This window comes from Cotesia typhae, unplaced genomic scaffold (genome assembly GCF_013202065.1).
Source record: "Cotesia typhae breed Kobodo isofemale line unplaced genomic scaffold, CoteBio_Ctyphae scaffold_121, whole genome shotgun sequence".
In the NCBI taxonomy this organism is placed as follows: Eukaryota; Metazoa; Arthropoda; class Insecta; order Hymenoptera; family Braconidae; genus Cotesia; species Cotesia typhae.
The window spans coordinates 2,841,513-2,862,794 of NW_027423773.1; the positions used below are offsets into that span (position 1 = coordinate 2,841,513).

At 29.0% G+C, this 21,282-nt stretch overlaps 2 protein-coding genes across 2 annotated transcripts in view; one reads left to right on the forward strand and one right to left on the reverse strand.

The window, feature by feature from the left end:
* The window catches only part of LOC141533931 (putative aminopeptidase-2), a 28,377-nt gene extending 18,309 nt beyond the window's left edge, over positions 1-10,068 (forward strand). Inside the window, exons 14-27 of the mRNA XM_074253044.1 lie at positions 348-709; positions 2,344-2,621; positions 2,705-2,895; positions 3,211-3,525; positions 4,284-4,889; positions 5,004-5,162; positions 5,229-5,522; positions 6,178-6,361; positions 6,444-6,600; positions 7,986-8,239; positions 8,340-9,001; positions 9,228-9,542; positions 9,605-9,683; positions 9,769-10,068. Of these exons, the coding sequence (XP_074109145.1) occupies positions 348-709; positions 2,344-2,621; positions 2,705-2,895; positions 3,211-3,525; positions 4,284-4,889; positions 5,004-5,162; positions 5,229-5,522; positions 6,178-6,361; positions 6,444-6,600; positions 7,986-8,239; positions 8,340-9,001; positions 9,228-9,542; positions 9,605-9,683; positions 9,769-10,020 (4,108 nt within the window). The 3' untranslated portion in view covers positions 10,021-10,068. The remainder of the gene's footprint in view (positions 1-347; positions 710-2,343; positions 2,622-2,704; positions 2,896-3,210; positions 3,526-4,283; positions 4,890-5,003; positions 5,163-5,228; positions 5,523-6,177; positions 6,362-6,443; positions 6,601-7,985; positions 8,240-8,339; positions 9,002-9,227; positions 9,543-9,604; positions 9,684-9,768) is intronic.
* Positions 10,069-16,200: 6,132 nt separating this feature from the next.
* On the reverse strand, positions 16,201-20,324 carry P58ipk (dnaJ homolog subfamily C member P58IPK). Its single transcript, XM_074252928.1, has 6 exons — positions 20,113-20,324; positions 19,880-19,978; positions 19,597-19,796; positions 18,737-19,062; positions 18,313-18,653; positions 16,201-17,592 (listed from the first exon to the last, which is right to left on the reverse strand). The coding sequence occupies exons 1-6, from the start codon at positions 20,159-20,161 to the stop codon at positions 17,174-17,176; spliced, it is 1,434 nt and encodes a 477-aa protein (XP_074109029.1). The 5' UTR covers positions 20,162-20,324; the 3' UTR covers positions 16,201-17,173.
* Between the last annotated feature and the right edge of the window lie 958 nt (positions 20,325-21,282).

Here is a 21,282-nt window from a genome sequence, read left to right on the forward strand (position 1 = left end):
ATTAAATATAATTGAGGAGTGGAGTTTCAAAAGGGTATCTTTTCATTTTTGATTAATCGAGACAAAAAACTGGTTATCTCTAAATATAAATATTTTTATTGAACTTTTGAACTTTTTTAATTTATCTATAAAGTGCTATCGGTTATGAAGCTACAATTTGATTCTCATTTAGAAATCTTTATAATTTTCGAAGTACTTAAGATTTAAAAGTTGAAAAAACTGCTCTTTTAAAATATGAAAAGATACCCTTTTGAGAATCACCTCCTTAATTATTAATACAATAAATGATACACAATGTGTATTACACATATAACTAATTTTATTTTGTTATTAATGATCATTTATAGAAATTACTCAGATGCAATACCGGAAGACTTATTTGCGGCTTTTCAAAAGCAAACAGACAAAGCAAATATGAATTTAAATATTACAACTATTTTGAACTCTTGGACAACTCAACCAGGATTTCCAGTAGTTAATGTCAAAATTTTTAATGAAACTGTTACGTTGTCACAAGAGCGATTTCTATTACAAAATCCGGATGATATATCAGTGAACAAAACTTGGTGGATCCCTATCAGTTGGACTTCAAATGAGAATCCTGATTTTAATTCAACTGTTACTAAATATTGGTTTCATAAATTTAATGATTCTGTTAAAATTAACACAACTTCCGCTAAATGGATTATTTTCAATGTGCAACAATCTGGTAAATATTTGTAGTTGTTACTTTTTTAAAATATAATTTATTTTAGATCGGTGCGCTATTTAAAATTTTACTAGAATTCAAATTTGCGCGCGCATGAATTTAGAATTTGCATATATTTTTATGCTTTGATATATTTGACCAATCACGCTACGAATAGTTTGCTTACATGATATATTTTTATATTTTTCATCTAAATTATAAGAGTTGATTATTGCACGCCTCATAACGCGAAGCGGTTAAGGTAGTGCTTTACTCTTAACCCGTTAAGGTCAAGTAATTTAAGATAAAACCCTTGGTTAAAGATTTACCGTTCAGAATTTGATACATAAGTAAATTATAGTAAGACAATAAGCCCACTTAATTTTTAGAACATTAAGTCTTATAATAAATTACAGTTTCTATTTTATTTTACTAAAATTGACCTTCAGGTTTAAATAAAAATTTAGGTGATGAAAATAAATGAGATACTTTCCGTGATTAAAAGTAAAAATTCAGAGCATGTCATGTAATAATAAATAAAAAAACTTTCAAAATTTATACGTCTCTCTTTCTCTAATTCGACTTTGCATAAGAAAATCAACCACGTGAGTCAACTAAGGCTTTGTATGGAACATTTTATTTACACTTTTGGTATATGTAGTATAAGTACTACCTTAATTTTGCACCTTAATCTTACAGCGCGATGCGCTTAAGGTAGTGCTTTACACCCTCCTCATCAAGGTCTAGCAATTTTATGATCTTTAAATGACTCTATTACAACCTATTAGAATTTATAATGGAAGACACAGCGATAAGATTTAATAATGAGTGAGAGTTTATTAACTGTTGTTTACAATAGTTTGAATAATATAAATGATTGAGAATAAGTAATATATAATGTATGGGTCACAATGTTATTACTAAGGAGGGATCCTTGGGACTAACTGTATTAACTTGGGTCCGATAGGGTCATAAACCCCTTCCACAATGCTATGTACAGTATGACCTGTGACTGTCACTGTGGAGGTGGATGCCAGTATCGTTGCTATTCCAACACAACCATATTACACTTATACAATAATATGAGTAGATTTACATCGAGTAACTTGAGGCAAACCATTCCACAATTTTCAAAAATCATTTCATGGTGCTATTGTGAAAAAAAAGGTTTTGAAAAAAATATTACGTAAACATTTTAATGTCACTCGCTAATTTTGTATGTACCAACGATTACTCCCGAACAAAATCATATATCGAGATCGTGCTTTTTTCATTAGTTCCAGAATCGATAAACTGGTGCCGTATTTCATATCAATAGCCTAATTTACGTAGTTATTTTTTTTTTTTTTTAATGAATTTTATTAAAATTTACTATGATACACATGTACAAAAATAGAAGAACTTTTCTTATTTCTCTCACTTGAAAACTAAGGCGCTACTTAATCAAGCTAGATTTTTTTAAACTGCGCGCATTTGACAAGATAAACGGGCGCTAATAACTTAAAAAAATTATAAAATACTCAATAAAAAATTACTTAATTACTTTTTTTTCTTTTAAAAATCAATAGCACAATTTATTTTCTTGTTAAAAAATGATTGAGCGTTCTGAGGCGTGCATTTTTAGATTTTCTAAACATTTTTATTAAATTTTTTAGGATATTACCGAGTTAACTACGACACTGACTCATGGTCGCATATCACCCAGGCTCTTAAAAGTCCAGAATTTGAAAAAATTCACGAAATAAACCGCGCATCGATACTTGATGATGCACTGAATCTTGCTCGTGCTGGATACCTCGACTATTCGATTGCCTTAAACATAACTCAATATCTAACACAAGAAGTTAATTACATACCATGGAGAGCTGCATTCAACGCTCTTTCATTTCTACATCAAAAATTTGTCGGAACAAATAACTATGACTTACTTAAAGTATTTATTGCTATTATTATAATTTTATTTATATGTTAGTAAAAATTTGATTGAGATTAAAAATTCATAATTTTTATTTTTAGACTCACATTTTAACGATACTGGATCCTGTTTACAATCAACTAAGTTTCAATGAAAATCATCAAAATGATACTCACTATGATAAACTTTTAAGAAGATACGTAATTGATTGGGCTTGTGAATTAGGTGTTCAAGATTGCATTAAAAATTCGATAGCATTATTTTCTAGATGGAAATCGAGCAACACACAATTGTAAAATTTATTTTAAAATATTTTTATCATCCTTAAATATCATTCTTTTAAATTAAATCTATAAAGTCACTCGCGTATTATTTACAAAAATTAAACAATTTTTTTGCTTAGGCAAATAAGTACAGACTAAAAAAAAAAAAAAAAAAAAATGTTCTCTTCAAAATTTCATTCTTGTTCCGTAATATTTAATGTTAACAGAGCATATACGATCTTATCTGACCATTTTTAATATAAGGATGTCAAAATAAATCCAAAAATTTTTTTTTCAATGTAAAGATGGGTGGAATAGACTGATAACTATTAATTATTTTACAGAGTTCCTGTTAACCTGCGAAGTACCGTGTATTGCACCGCAATAAAATATGGTACTGATGAAGATTGGGAGTTTTTGTGGAACAAATCCAAAACAGTTAATGTCGCCTATGAAAAAATAATTATAAATAACGCTCTTGGATGCTCGAAAAATGAAAATAAACTAAACAAATTGTGCTCAAGTGCCATTTCTGAAAATTCCGGTATAAGTTCTCAAGACAGTTTAACTATTTTTGCGTCAGTATATAACTCTGGTTTATTTGGAGCCGAACATGCTCTAAATTTTGTTGATAAATATTACGATGCCATGTTAAAATAGTAAGCATTCTTATATGTCTATTTTTTATTAAAATTAATGAAGGATTAAAAAAAATTTTTCGACTTGAAAAAAGAAAAAAAAATTGAAGTCAGAAAAGAAAATTATACACAGAAAGAATAAGATTACACTGGATAACATTCCAGATTATACTCAGTGACATCTGTAGTGAAAAAAATTTTTCAGACAGTAACTAACATAATCCAGATTATACTGAGTGATATCTGAATTATACTCATTGTAATCTTTTATTTCTCTCAGTCAAATCTCGGATTATACTGCGTAAGATTCTACTAGATATAATCCGAGATTGTATCCTGCAGAATTTGGATTATACTCAGTAAAATCTTGGATTATACTCAGTAGAATCTCGGATTATACTCAGTAGAATCTTGGATTATTCCCAATGATATATCCACAATTTTTTTCTAGCACTTTACGCGCAGGCGCTAGAAAAAAATTGGCGGAAATATAACTGGGTATAATCCAAGATTCTACTGAATATAATCCAAATTCTACAGGATACAATCTCGGATTATATCCAGTGGAATCTTACGTAGTATAATCCGAGATTTTACTGAGAGAAATGGGAGATTAAAATGAGTATAATCCAGATATCACTCAGTTTAATTTAGATTATACTAGCTGCTATCTGAAATTTTTTTCACTAACGATGCCACTGAGTATAATCTAGAATGTAATATCCAGTGTAATCTTGTTCTTTTCGTTTGATATAAATTTTTAAATATTTTCATATTAGCTACGGAAATCATGACACAATTGCAGCAATTTTGAACAATATATTATCTCAATTTTCAATAAAAGACTTAGTTATAAAATTTGAAAATTTTATCACCAACAAAAGAAATAATGTATCTGCAATCGAAGAGTCTCTCAAGTCATACTTATCTCGGGCTTACAAGGAACTTGATTGGTACAACAATTACAGTCCTCAAATATTTGAGTGGCTTGATAAAACTTACCCAAATTCAGACTACCGTCTTTCAAAAAATATTTATCCTACATCTTATAAGATTTATCTCACTCCATATTTCGATAATTTCACATTTGACGGTCGAGTTGAAATCAATGTGAGCGTAATGCAAAACACTTCAAGCATCGTTTTACACGCAAATAAGTTAACAATAAAGAAAATAAATGTATCAGAAAATTCTCTCGAAGGAAATTCTCTCACAGTATCCAGTTATTTTATTAATTCAACAACTCATAAATTTACCATCTATCTATCAACCACTGTAAGCGATGAATCGAATTTGACTATTAATATTGAATATACTGGAATTCTCAATAATAAAATGGAAGGATTTTATCGCAGTTACTACAAAGATGACAATGGAAGTACTCAGTGAGTATTTTTCTATGTGCATAATTTATTATTATTTATCAATGAAATGATTTTAAAAATAATTGAAAAGGTTACCCTCATAATAATTAAAAACATTTAAATATTTATTACTAGCTGGTTAGCAACAACGCAATTTGAAAAATTGGGAGCTCGACAAGCTTTCCCGTGCTTTGATGAACCAATATTCAAAGCTAAATATAAAATTCATATTCAACGACCCAATAATTATCATTCACTTAGTAATATGCCGTTAAAAATATCCTTACCGTCAGAGTGAGTTTTTTGAAGAATTAAATTTTTTTTTATTCTTTTATTAATTTTATTTTTTTTTTTTTCAAGGAAATTTAATTGGACATGGGATTATTATGAAGATAGCGTACCTATGTCTTCTTACCTAGTGGCATTTATAATTTCTGATTTTAAGTCGTATCCAAATTTTCATCAAAATTTCACAGTTTGGTCTCGTCCAAATGCAGTTCAATACACTGCCAATGCTTTGTATTTTGGAGAAAAGGCATTAAAATTTTTAGAAAATTACACCGGAATACTCTATCCAATTAAAAAAATGGACTTAGTCGCGATTCCTGACTTTGCTGCTGGCGCAATGGAAAATTGGGGACTTGTTACTTTCAGGTAAATAATAATATCAATCGTTGATGCAAAATAGCATTAAGTAGTTACGATTGAAATCAAAATTTTAAAGAGTTTATTATGGATATCATGGTACAATCGGGTCTCGTATTTTTTAACTAATTAAATGGGGGAAGGAGACAAGCTAAAAAATATTCCTTTTTGATTTAATACTGAGCCATATCAATTTTAATAAAAAATAAATCTAAAAATTCTCACTAATAATTTTTTTTTTTAATTTTTGCATGCAGAATTTTTTTTTAATTTTTTTCATAATAATTTCATTGCTTTGAAATTATGAAAAAATTTCTAAGTCTGTCAACTTCAGAGCCGATTTTTCTATGAATTTTTTTTTTGAAAACTGGCTCGAGCAAATTCATTAAAACCTTTTGTAGATTTTTAAATATAGTTTTAAGAAAATTCTGGAAAATTTTGACGGTAAAATATTGACAGACTGGTGACAGAGCTTTTCCCAAAGCTCCTTTGAAAAAATACGATTTGCAGTGTTCAATTCATGAGAGCTCAAAATTATCTGAATTGAAAAACCATTATCGGATGACTTTATTGTTATAAGAAAGTTTTTTTTCGCTGAAAACCGTACCCCTCCCTCCTAAAATTAAATTTTATTTTATTAATAGAATTTTTCTTTACTCTTTAGAGAATATGGATTATTATCAAAAGAAAATATAACTACAACTTATTATATGACATATTTAAACACTGTTATCGCGCATGAACTTGTTCACATGTGGTTTGGAAATTTAGTTACTTGCGATTGGTGGGAATATCTTTGGCTTAATGAAGGATTTGCTCAATATCTTGAATGGATTGTAACTGATTCGGTAAATTAACTTTTCAATGGTTATAAATTTTCAATTTCTGTTCAAACTATTGTGATTATTATAATTATTTCTATGTTTCAAGATTTTCCCAGAAGCTCAATTGATGAAACAATTTTCTGTGTATGAAATTCAACCAGCATTATTAAAAGACTCATATATTCACATGCGACCTATGAATAATAAAATGAAAAATCCGTATGACGACGGTAAAGATTTTACTTCGGTTGTCTACGGAAAAGGTATTGATAAAAAGTTAATATCTCTCTAACACAAGTATCTAAAAGTTTATTTCTTCTTTCTTATTTTATATCTTCCCGCTTTAGTTTTTTTTTTACACAGGTTTTAAGGATGTTCGAGCGTAACTTATGAGTCAAAATAATTTTTTTATTTTTTTATAATTTCTGTTGACGCGACGTTGCCAAATCTTTATTTGAATAAATTGGTAACGATAAACGTGTGACAAACATAAAATTTAATTTAAAAAATTTTTTTTTTATATTTGAGAATAATAATAGATTTTTAAAATCTATTATTATCTAAATAACTAAACGATTAATCTTTTTAAAATTTTGGGATTAGATAAATAACTTATTTATTGACTAATAGTGGCATTTATTTTTCTTTTAATTAATATATTTTAATTAAAGCGTCATGATGGCCGAGCGGACTAAGTCATTATCCCGTTAGTTCGGTCGCACATCATGCCGTGAGGCGAGGGTTTGAGCCCCGACGATTGTTAGAATAGTTCCAACTCCAACCGTCGGGGATCGCTCCGGTAGCCGAACTGTACTGGCATGGGTTTTCTCTGTGGTTTCCCCATTGCCACTATTCCAACAACCGATCGAAAGAAGTGAGAAATAGGGTAAATGCAGTAGTACAGAAAGCACAAGTCGGTCCACAGCCGCATGGAGAATAATGAAAGATATGTGCAGGAATTTGAAAGTGAGAGCAGATATGTGATTATAAAGAAAAAGACGTTGAATGTAGTGAATATGTTGATAATAAAAGTGGAGAATATATTGATAATAAGAGTTGAAAGATTGTGTTGATAATATAAAAGCGGGGAGCATACGTTGATAATAGAGAGTTGAGAAAAAAAAGACTATATGTGGAGACGCTGAAACAATCAGCCTCGTAAAAGCCAGAAATGGTATACAAGTGAAACTCATGATAATAATAAATATTTTAATTAGTCGGGCAAGTGTAAATTTTTTTGAATTAAATTTATAACTAATATATTTATATTCATCCATAAGTTTTTTTAAAATATTCACCGACAGTTTTACGAGAAAAATACAGAAATACAAATATCAATATTTGCAGGTTACTCCATAAGACCAATGTTAAATTGCTCAACTTTAAAGTTAATTATTTATTTAAATGATCGGGCAATCTCCTTCACATTTTCGGAATTTGTTTAGACATATTTAAACTCCATACTAAAAAAAAATCAAGGTTTTTATCAAAAGTTGTCTTGTTGCTCGTACTTCCTTAATTTCAAAGCTCAAAGTTGGAAATTATTGTTCACATTAGATTCGCTCGAACCTCCTTAAAAATACTGCAATTTAATCTTAATTATTTAGTAAAATAATGAGAAATAATGAATAAAATAAATAAATTTCAGCTGCAAGTGTTATTCACATGATCAATTATGCAGTTGGAGAAGATATATTCAAAAAATCATTGCACAATTATCTTGACAATAACAAATTTAACACTGGCAAGCCAGAATATTTGTGGTCATCTTTGCAAATGAATATTAATCAAATAGAGGGGATAAATGAAACTATTTTCACCTTAATGGATTCATGGGCTAGTCAGGCAGGGCATCCTGTAGTCCATGCATTTGTTACAGCTGGATCACTTATTCTTACACAAGTAATTATTTTTTTCTTTTATTGCTTCGATTTATTTTGTGCTTATGAGGCGTGCACTTTTGAATTTACCAAACTTTTTCATACTTTGTTTATAATTTTAGGAACGTTTTCTGATATCAGATCACAATAATTCAGCTAAAGAATTATATTGGATACCTATAACAATAACATCTAAATCAAGTGCTAACTTTTCACATACTTCTCCCGATCTCTGGTTTGGAACTCGTGGAACAATATCCGATAAATTTAATCTTACAGACGAATGGTTTATTGTAAATGTTAATCAGCTTGGATTTTATCGAGTGAATTATGACACAAACAATTGGAACTATTTGATTGATGCATTGAGATGGGAAGATAATTTCGGTGGTATTCCAGAAATAAACAGAGCTCAGATAATAGATGATTTGCTCATTCTAGCAAGAGCTAATTATGTTGAGTACGATATTGCACTTCGTGCTACAATGTATTTGATAAAAGAGAAAAATCATCTTCCGTGGAAATCTTTTTTGAATAACGTTCAATTTCTTATAGAACGATTTGATGGTAACCAAAAAATATCTAGTAGTTTGAAAGAGTACGTTTTGAAATTGATTGAACCAATTTATGAAGAACTGGGTTTTGAAGATAAAGCCAATGATACGGATTTGGATAAATTAAATAGGCAATTTATTTTATTTTGGACATGTCGATTAGGTCATGCCAAATGCATAAAAAAAGCTAAACAGATATTCGATGCATGGCGAGGTAACGGATCGTACTAGTAAGTTTTAACACTTTCTTATTAATTTATGATTATTGTTAGAGTTTTGTAAAAAAATTAAGTATTTATTAAAATTTTTGAGTACTCAAAATATTTTCGAACAAAGCTAAAATCAAACAAAAAATTGAACAAAAGTTTAATAGAAACACATTGAAGAAAAATTTAATTTTAGTAACATTAAAAAAACCCAGTTTGATAATAATTATAATAATTTTATCTTCAATAGTATTTTTCCCAATGCGAAACCAGCAATTTGGTGCACAGCTCTCAAACACGGCGATTTTGATGACTGGGAACTAATGTGGCAAGAATACCGTGCATCAAATTTTGAATCAGAAAAAGTTATGATTTTAAGTGCACTTGGATGTTCACAAAATTCAACCGCTATCAATAAATATCTAAGTTATGCTATTTCATCAAATAGTTCAATTCGTGACCAAAATATCGCATATGTTTTCTCATCTGTTTATTCTGCTGAAAAGTATGGTGTTGATCTATCAATTGAATTTTTTATAAACAATTACACTTCTATTTATAAATTGTAAGTATCACTAATTGAAAAAATTATTTTTAAAACAAAAATTGATTAATTTTATTTTTCAGTTACAAAAATTGGGGTTCTTTCGCTAATTTATTTTCAAACATAGTTTCGAAAGTATCGACTGAAGAACAGATACAGAAGGTAAAATTTTTTTTTCTGTCAAAATTTACACTCCGACAACTCTTAGCTCAGTATCTAATTAATAAATAATGATTTAATTTTTTAGCTTATTTCATTTGTTATGGAACATGAAGAAGAATTTGAAGAAATCCGTAGTACGTTAGATGAATCGATCATTAACGCTAGAATGATGTTGAATTGGAGTCAGTTCCACTATGGAAAAATTTTAGACTGGTTAACTGTGAATAAAAATTTAATAGAGTCATATGGCAGTCGAAATGGTTCATCTGGAACAGCAAACGCTATAGAACCGCTGTCATTACTTATCATTTTAATTAGCAGTGTAATTTTATTATAAAGGATAGAAAGAATTATGAGCAAATAAATTTACTTCTTGAAAAATTAATGTATCAGTTGTTGATCACAAAACTGAAATTACAATCACATGAAAATACATGTATAATAAAAAAATTGCCATTTTTAATTGTTCGAAAGTATTTCTGCTGAAACTCAGATTCTTTCGAATTGGGTGTGTATCTATAATCATAAGAAGTTCAAATCTTCAAAGCTGTGACAATTATCAAATTTTTTCACCGAATGCCACCTGGGATACATCTCATCTGGGGTGTATTTGACGAAATTAAATGCCACTCGGGAAGAAAAATTGTCATTTTTGTTAGCTCGGAAATATTTTTGCTGAAACTCGAAAATTTTTGAAATTGTAATAGTTTTACCTGCTCAGGTTAGCCCCTAATCAATTTTTCAAATAACTAAACAAAACTAACAACAATAAAAATTATCAGGGCGCCACCAGGATTATTAATCACGGTTCCTGGAACCGGTCCAGAGCTGAGAAAACCTATCTTAGGGTAGAGAGAGTGGAGGAAGGTGCTGTTGAATAATAAAATCTTAATTAACAATATATCGATATTTATTAACAATAAAAATTTAACAAACTTAACAAATTTAAGCGCTCACTCACACACTTATAATCTAACGAAGCGGAGAACAACTGCGAAATAAACGATATTTACAACGAACCTTCCAACGACGATACGATGACTAGACGGGCTTTTTTGAACGAACGGTCTCCCACACCTGCTTAAAACTACTGGGCTTTTTCTAACGAACGGTCTCCCACACCTGACCTAAAACTAAGCTTAAAATTACAAGTCCACCAGACTACCAAAACGAACTCACTTTACACACTTATAACTTAAAATTAAGTCCACAGGACTATCGCACTTAACACTATTAACACTCTCTATCACGCATAACCCATACAATTTTTCACACACATAACCCACACTTCGCTTAATTGATTTTATAATTTTAAATTTGAAAAATGATTTTAATTTAATTACAATATATTTAAATTATTCAATCATTAGTATTTGGTAAAAACAATAATTCCAATTCAACTATCAATTTCAATTAACCTCGAACTAATCCCTATAGAACCAGAGGCTTAATGCCTTGAATTAACTTAGTCACAATATCAACCTTTACAATCACTTCAAAATTATTAACAAAAATTTATTAATTAATTCTGACTAAATTTTTACTGTGATAATTTTGACTCAGATAACTGATTTCTTGGACTTAATGTCCACGCCGATAATTATCAATTTCAGTAATTTTAATTTGACTACTTCACGGACTTAATCCCCAAAATTACTAAATTTCCTCACGACATAAAATAATTTTACAATATAAATTAATTTCGATAATTTTCCACTATATATTATTCTCAACAATTAATTCTTATATAAAATTCTTAATAATTAATTCTTAATATAAAATATTATCAATAATTTTCTACTAGTTTTATCAATTATAAAAAATTCGGCACAAGTCGAAATATTCAATTTTCAATGACAAAAATTAATCAATTTTACTAAGTTAATTGTTATAAAAATTACAACAATAAAATTAACGAAATTTTCGGATGTTAATTTATTAATTGATTATTTCTAGTTATTAAAATTTCCCCGCAAGGTCGATTGAGTGATCCTCGGGTATAAACCCCCATGAAAATCACTAAATCCAAAACTAGCAAATGTTTCACTATTAATCTATTAATAATCGTCGATTAAACGATCCAATTGATAAATAATTAGGAGAAGTAACTGGGCATTGGATAAACCACGGTCCACTTCCTTCCCACAGAGCAATAATTGATAATTGACACCTTGACGAACAAAACGATGATCTAACTCACTCGTTGAGGATGAAGTCCTAGTTGTAGTTGGCTTCCTTCGTCTCGTCAGTACTCTCGGGAACGGTCCTTTTTGATCTCCGTGGCACTCAGTCTGGCGGTCACACTACTTCTCCCTGTTCCACTGCACGGCTCACCTATTTTAACCCAAACTCACCCCCTCCTATTTTCCCTTTAGGCCCGAAGATCGAGACGCGCCAGTGCTATGTCGAATAATTATCGATATTCGGTGACTTATCGATTAAGGGTAATTTTACCCTGTTACAAAATAAAGGTATCCACCCTGATAGCCACCTTACCTATAACTTACTGTCAATCTACGTCCGCAATTTGAAACAAACTTGACGGAAAGAGTTGGCAAAGCGAGCGATTACCTATTAGTTACCTATAACTTACTCTGCAAATAGACGTCAAAACTTGGTGTACAAGTATTTCCTTCAAATTGTAGTAAAGTTGAAAGGAAATTTAACTACAAGTTTGATTGTTAACTTGTATTCAAGTTGCGGCCGTAGATTTCTGTCAATTTGCTTACAACTGTTGTTGAGTGAAGAATTACCGCCAACTTGATGTATAACTTAACCGTAACTGCTGGGAGTCAACACTTACTGAGAAAGCGCTGGCTATCAGGGCATCAATAATCATAAGATGCTTAAACCTTCAATGTAAGTTGATTAGTAACTTCATCGATTCAAATTTTCACAAAATCTAATGGCAATGATACTCTTTGGATCATTTCCTATCTCGATCCGACCGGTCGAGCCGTTCAAAACTTATAAGAGGTTCACATACATACATTCTTAGCGGGAAGCTAAAAAATTCAATTTCTTAAATATGATAAATATATGAACTCCAGGAATGTCTTGTATAGCTTTGAAGTATTTTTCTGGTTAATAGTCTACTATCAGACAAAATAGGTAGAATTTACATAATTTTTCATGTAAAAATTCTTTGTAAAAATAATAAAATTTTTATTAACCTAAAAAAAAAAAATGTTAACAAAATTATTATCTATTACCCCTTCGTTTCTTCGGCTGAATTACTGAATCATTAATATTATTTAGTTAATTATTAATTTATTAATTATTATTATTATTCATTAGTTATAGTTAATCAATTAATATAGTTATAATTTAGATTTTCGTTAGAAAAGTTTCAGCTGTGTCGCATCGCCATAAATTATACCGGGTTATAATTTACTTGGTGATGCCAAGTAACGGATAGAGTCTTATCTACTGCAAGAACATCTTAGGGAATTTTATTTTATTGCAATTGTATTGCAAGTAGTAAAATTCACGTTTGCAGCTGACGAGACCCTAATAAAATACATTGTTGTAGGATTAAAAATATTCATAAATTTATCTGTCAGAAGCTTAAGGGTTTTCCCCAAACATTTCCCATAAAATTCCAATAACCTTCCTTTTTCTAAAAAGCAATTAAGGGACTAGAAACTTGTGTCGTATAGCCAGCGACCGGACCCATGAGTTCACTGATTGCTTTTTACATATACTTCTACCGCTACTTCTTCCTCAACTATACTTCTACTTCTGTAATTTTCCATACTTTCAAAATCTATACCTATACCTACTTATATCGAGTTCCATACTTACGTACTCTTACCCTTTATATCCTCTCATTACTTCCCTTCCTTTAAGGGGGTTAAATTAGCATTTAAAGTAATTAAGAATATAGTGATGTCAGTAAAGATTTGGGAAGAAACAACTTAGCAGACACGTAGTTCACTTAATGACTGTTCAACTAGTTTTGACTATATCATACAGTATAGGCCTACAGAGGTTATACAGCGCTGCGCTGCTACTTACGAGACTACTTGGTAACTATTTACCTTTTAAACTTACTATAGAACGTGCCAACGTGACATCTAGCAACCTAAAATGGATTTAAGTTTTTTTATTTCATTGCAATTTACACATTAAAAACAATAATTCAAAACTGTTGATAATTATGAACGATGTTATGTCCGTAGGCGTTAAAATTGCGGTAGCGAAATTACGGTGGAGGATCGGACTAACTTTTAAGAATACACAATGAGAGGTTTTAATTCTCGTTGTTAAATTATTTGTTGTGGGAGCTTTCGAGAGACGAAATACCACGCCTTTTGAAGAGACTGAGAATTTTTGTAGAGATTTGATTTTCTTAGATTTAATAGATTAATTTTCACTTACCTTTAGATGGCTTGTTCCTTACTGATCCGGGCCTCGAAGGGCAGCTGGAAGCGCTCTCGAGTCTGGATGTTGAATTTGAGGGCCAGGAATGGATGATTAAGGGCTGCTTTCTCAGTAAAGAACGACTCGAGATTCGTGTAGGTTGTTTTTATTAGAACAGCAGCAATCGGGATGTTACACTTTCACAGTAATTTTATTTAGCACTTATGAGCTAATTATTTAAATTTTACGCTTTAATTTTCGGTTAACGTCTCTCCAGTTTCCCGCAGGAAAAAGTGCGTAACTGACCGAATAATAATTAAATTTAATGGATTCGAACCGACGTAAATGCGGAGCAAATTAAACGGTCAATCCCTTATATTAACGAACTTATCTATTTTACGTCTGCCGGATGACCGAGACCCGCTTGAACTAAGTGCGGCGCAAATTAGAACAAAAGCCCTTACAGACGGCGGTCCGCTTTAACTAAGTGCAGTGCAAATTAATTAAAAGACCTGAATTTAAATTTTATCACGTTCGCCGTATTAACGGGGACCCGCTTGATCTAAGTGCAGTGCAAATTAAACCAAAAGCCTCTACGAACGTGGGTCAGTTAACAAAGATACTTGAATTGAATTAGTTAAAAGACGTTGGGCGGTGGTTGCCGCCTCTTTTAAAAGTTCCCGCTGCTTAGCTTGCAGAAATCCCCATCGGTCAGTCGGCAGTCGCAACGATATTAATTTTAAGGTGGTTTTCGCGCATAGGTGGGTCTTCTATCTAAAGCGGGAATTTTAAATAAAAAGAAAAATTTTCGGGAGGACATAACAACGACTAACTTTATCTTTTATCTGACAAATAAATATAATCACATGTATGTAATTAACCGTCTCAAAAAATATGATAAGTATACCATGTGATACAAAATATAGAAAATATTAATCATGCTTGTTATTCACGTGGTCTTGTAGATACAATGTAAAAGCGACTACGTGATATATTCAAAATTTATGGATACTCGTCAGTTACGAAATCGCTGAGACATCTCAATATTAAAATTCTTAATTTTAAAATAGAGATGAAATGTATGTGAAACCAATTCATTCGTGATGTGATTGGTCAAATATATCATAAGCATGAAAATATATGCAAATTCTATAGTCAAGGTGCGTGCTTGCGCACGCAAATTCCAATTTTAGTAACATAAAAATCATATTATATCTTCAGTTTTTTATAAATTCTGTAGTTTTTTTTTAATAGAGAAATATTTAAAAAATTATTAAGTATTAAACAAATTTATTTCAAAATCGATGTAATTATTTAATAAAAATATAATACTGACAAAAATAAATTAAATTTGGAGAAAATTCTTGTTTCTGGAATTATACTTTTAAGATATAATTACATTAACTCTAAAAGAAAAAAATTTATACGCTTTTATAATTTCTCAACAATAATTTTCTCAAATAATTTTTTAATCGTTGAAAAATCGGTATTAAAATTATATACGAATTTTGAAACATTTAAAAAATTAAGAAACAAAAGAGTAAAAAAATTACTAGCAAAAAATACTTGAAATTATGAAGAAATAAATCCGAAACAATCTTTATAAAAATAAGTTTAACAGAAAATTCTTATGATATTATCGTTTCTCGTTATTTTCAATGAAGAAAGTATAAAAGAAACAAATCCTATTTTAAACAATTAACATTAAGAACATGTAGTACAGTCTGATGTCGGTAATTCAGTCCGGACCAGTGACAACAATTGCTCATCGAATATCCCGGTTTGTTTATTTGAAACACGTAAAATGCACTGAAGGAAATTATCAGACTAATTGAAAATACTCCAAAGACTTTAAAAAATTTAGGAAAACGATTATTTTTTAGTTTTTATTACTCTGAAATTAGCCGTAACATTTTTTTTATTTGAATTTCATTTGAAGAATAAACTAATTTTAAAAAAATTGAACTTTTTTTTTTTCAATTTCCTCATCTTCAGTCATAATTTTTTTTTTATTTCTAAATATGAAATTTTTTATCAACATTATTTTATAATAGTTTTCTTTATTAATTATTATATAAAAATAAAAAAAAATCAATGCTATTTAAAATCAGTAAAACAAAATAAATTCCATATAAAATTAATAAAACAAAAAGTATATAAATTATTCAAATATATTTAAACAAATTTATAGCAGTACAATGTTCATTTTAAAATTTATATACAATTATTAATAATTCATCAAACACGCGCACAGCACTTAAATTACATTATTATAAAGCGATATTTATATATAATATATATATTTATTTACTTTTAAAAATTAATTAATTTATTTATATTTATAATTTCTAAACGACAGTCGACAAAACCCTCATGGAAGATTCTGACTAAAAATAATTATATTTACATCGTTAAACCACGTACTAGCAGTTCAATTATATCATTTATCATACAAATTCTATAGTTAAGTTTATCAGGATCGACAATTGAGTAATTACAAATTACATTGCAATTATTTCAATAATTTTTTCTCAAACTCATTCTTAAATGCTTTTATTTTCTGAACGATCATATAAAATTTTTATTTTTACGCCAAAAAAAAAAAAAAAATTTGAATTTTTAAATTCTTTAAAATTTCCATTATTTTTTAAATTGAGAATTTAAAAAAAAATTTTTTTTTTGGCGTAAAAAAATTAAAAATTTTTGGTCAAAAATACCGTCCAGTTTATTAAATGAGTTTGAAATTGTGCAGTTAAAAGTATTCGACTTACTATCTTTTCAATATAATTACCACGAATCTTGTGACTATTATTTTGATAATTAATAATAATAAACTATTAAAATCTATATGTTATATATACGCGTATTTACATACACGAGTATAATAGTTGATTTAAAAATGAACGCATTCAGTCGAAAAATCCAAGAATCGTGATAAAAACCGCTCAAGCACTCAGTATTAAAACTTGAGATACTAATTACCGACTAATTATCACAAAGGTTTGATTTAAAATTAACCAAATAAATTAACGTAATAAACCTGTGTGTCTAGTCGTTAATTATAAATAGTCATATGTGTTTCTATTTATAACTATTGAGTCATGAATCGTGAGTCTGATGGATCAGCTTTAGTTGAAGTGGAATTTGAACTGGAAGGGCGAGCCGTGGAACTGGTGAAACTCTTGGAAGGGATTGAAGTTAGAAGGGTGCTTTCCAGACTCTGGGTCCAGAGGATCTTCTCCGCGGTCGAATTTCATTCGTTTCTCTGGATCCGTCAGCACTTCTTTAGCCGCAGCAATGTCAATGAACTTCTTCTCCGCGCGCTTCTTTTCTTCGCCATCTTGGAAATTGTCCGGATGCCACGTCTGTGCTGCTTTACGGTATGCCTTTATGATCTCTTTCTTCGGCGCATTTCGGGATACTCCCAAGATTTTGTAGTAATCCCGAGACTCGGACATCTTTTGACGCTGTTGGGCTGTTTGCAGCAATTCCTTGGCTCGTTGGAAGTTCGGGTCTATTTCTAGAGCTTGTTTCAAATCTACTATGGCTGCAAAATAAATTTATTATAAGTATAATTAATGAAAAAAAATTTTTCTAAGTATATTAAGAGATCATTCTGGTTGGTAACTTTTCAAAAAAAAAATTTTTACATTTTTCGAAAGAACATAGACAAAAAAGTATTGTGTTAAAATTTCTAAGTGATTGGGACACTGTATTTATATCTCTAAGCTAGTATTCACACTTCGTTAATTATAATTTTTTTTAATGTTCTTAAATTGTAAATGAAATTATTTTCAGTCTATATAAAATAATTTTAAACAATTTTATTTTACAAACCTTTAGATTAATATTCTATGAGTTCTTTAATTATTTAAAAAAAAACTCAAAGATTAAAAAATTTTTTTTTAAGTTCTGTTAAAGTAGTCTTTACAAATTAGTAGATTGAAATCTTTTTTTGTTTATTACTATTCTGAAGGTCTATAATTAAAATTAAAAAAAAAATTTTTTTCACTTACAAAATAGACCAAGAAATTGCAGAACGCAGCTTCTATTATTTATTTTATTTTTCTCCATAAAATTGAAGATTATTGGAAGATTTAAAGATTATTCAAGAGTGTATTTGTTAAACTGAATAAATTTTATGTTAATATCTATAATAGTTTCTGTGTAAAAAAAATTAATATTGACTTATTTTAAGCGCCAGAACCAGAATGAAAACTTAAATTAATTAAATTATTTAAATTTAAAATAAAAAAAAAATAATTACCATCATCATACATCTCAGCAGCAAGGTAAGCTTCAGCTCTATCACACAGCGAATTTTGATCTTTGTGTAATTTTAAAGCTTCCTGACAATATTCGATAGCCGAATTAGGATCTGTGTGCGGCATACATTTACACAGTAATTGATAAATTTTCAATTTAACATTCTCTACATCGGACTCGAGCTTGAGGGCTTTTTGCGCAGTTTTCACACACTTAGGATGATCGCGTGATTCTTCAGCCAGTGAAGCTTCTTCGAGATTTTTAGCTACGTCTTTTATTTTTTTATAGAACTTAAAACATTCCTTGTGTTCTGGATCACGTTTCAAACAGCTACGAATCTCACTAAAAAATTTAAATAAATTAATTAGTAACTTAAAAAGTTCTTACATTCATCTCAACAGTTGATTTGAAATAAAAATACTTACTTCAATGATTCACTAACATGACCGAGCCGATAAAGAAACTTTGATAATTTTAACAACCCTTCAGTGTTATCGGACAACAGCTTGGTTGCCGAGTGAAAATCAGCTACGGCGTTCATGTAATCTTTGTTAGCTACATGACACTCAGCACGTAGTTCACGTAACTCAGCATTCCAAGGACACGATTCTATTGTTGAGGTGATTAGTTCCACGGCTTCATAGCAGCGTCCACTGGTTACTTGGGATTTCGCATGATCTATTGTATCACGCACTTCATCTATGAGGTAATAATACTTTAGAGCTTCATCGTTTGCCGGCTCTACTTCCAGCTGAAAATATTTTTTTTTAAATATCTAAATTAATCATGCGAACAATAGAGTAATTATTTTTATTAATTTATGAATAAATTCAAATATTCCTGAGTCTGATTGTAACAGAGGTTTGCTATTTCTTTTTATAAATTTATTAATTACAAAAATAATAATTAAAAAAAATGAACGTGAAAATGTATAAAAATTCTTCCTTTATAATTTAAAAATTTTTTTTTTGTAATTTTAAATGTTTATAAAATATTCTAAATCTCGCTGTCTGCTAATTTCAAATTCATAAAATTAATGATACTGAAATTAGCAGACATCGAAAATTTATTTTTATTTTTATTACAAATAAATCATAAAAAAAATATTTATAGAAAATTTGAATATGTAATTTTTAGATTCGGAATTTTTTCATAATAATTTAGTTATTATAAAAGCCGAAAAAAAACCGACAGATATCTGTTAATTTTAGTATTTTGAACATTTTTCGAAAATCAGCTATTTGCTAATTTTATACTAATAAATTTGATAAAACAAAAGACATACCACTACTTGATAATCCTGACGAGCTTTTTCAAACTGTCCCTGCTTAAAAAGAACACTAGCTCGTTGAAACCTAGCAGCAATAAAATCTGGCTTAAGCTCCAAAACTTTATCAAAGTCTTGTAACGCAAACTTTGGTTTTTCTAACGCGAGATACGCGATTCCTCTTTGATAGTATGTTCTATAATTATTTGGATCTCCGTCTGCAATTAAAATTTTATTTTAATCCAATGTCTTAAGTAGATAAATTAAATAAAGTAAAAATAAAAAAATACTTGACACACACCTACAGCAGCATGACAATGAGTCAAAGCATCTTGTAACTGTCCTCTCATCAAAAAACTCCGACCCATCTCTAAGTGCTTGTCGACATCACTACCACCCACTGAAATACAAAAATTCATTTTTGTTATTATTATTTATCATTGTTTTTTTATCACTAAATTTTTTAAAAATTGAAAAATAAAAAAAGGGTGTTATGTGGTATGTAGAATTTATTTTAAGGTTAAATTGACTTACCATCGGAATAGAGATTCAAGAGAATAAAAAGAAAACCACCCGGAAACATTTTTAACTTTTTATAAACTTTCAGTGGTTAATGATTTATTACTAAAAATTTATAAACACTAGTTATGTTCAGTTGCTTATTATGGAATAATCGCTTATCTTTGGGTTAGTACGACAAAACTATAATGCCACACAGCCATTGCGATCGTGGTCTTACGTGATTGGTCCAACACAACTGTCGTATTTTGTATTCACATTATATTATTACTCCAATGCGTTCAATGATATATCTCTCTATATTTATTTTACATACATAAGTATGTATACTATATGTTTATATTATATATATCGGCTCTGTAAATGTAATGTGGGAAAAATGATTAATTTTTTTAAAAAGTATCCATGAAAATTAATTTAGAATATATTTAATAATTTTAGCAATTTTACAACAGAGAAATTATAGCAAAGAAAAATTAAAAAAAAAAAATTGCCGTTGAAATTTTAAGAAATAAAAAATGCAATTTTTTAAAAATAATTTTTCGAGACAATTTTTTTTGTTAAATAAAATTAAAAAATTGTTGTGACTGCTAACTTTGATGTCATAAAGTATCCTTAATTTTTTTTAAATTAAAAAAAAATGTCAAAGGTCTGCTGATTTCAGTATCAATAATGATTGTTAAAAATTGTGACATTATAAGCTTAGCACTTGATCATTTTTTACTTTTATTTGGCAAAAAAATTGCATTTTTAATTTTTTCAAATTTTTACATGACAATATTTTTTTTGCAATAATTTATTTGTCACCAAAATTCTTAAAGTTATTAAATATTTACTAAATTAATTTTTATCAAAAATTAGATAGTTTCTTTTAAGATTTGTAAGTTATAAAAATTCTAAATCAGTTTTTGATTAAAAAAAATTTTTAAGAATTTTTATAAATATTTTTTTTATCTGTAGTAATTAATATACTAGTAATTAATGTGAGATTAAATTTAGCTGTCACTTGATAATTTTTAAATTTTCTTAAACAATAAAATTCATTACAAAAATTATTTTTTAATAAATGCATTTTTTATTTATTAATTTGATAGATTAATTTTTATAAAATTGATTTGTTGTAAAAATTTCAAGAAATGTTAGATGTTTGCTAATTTCAGTTTTATCTCAAACAAATAATACTGA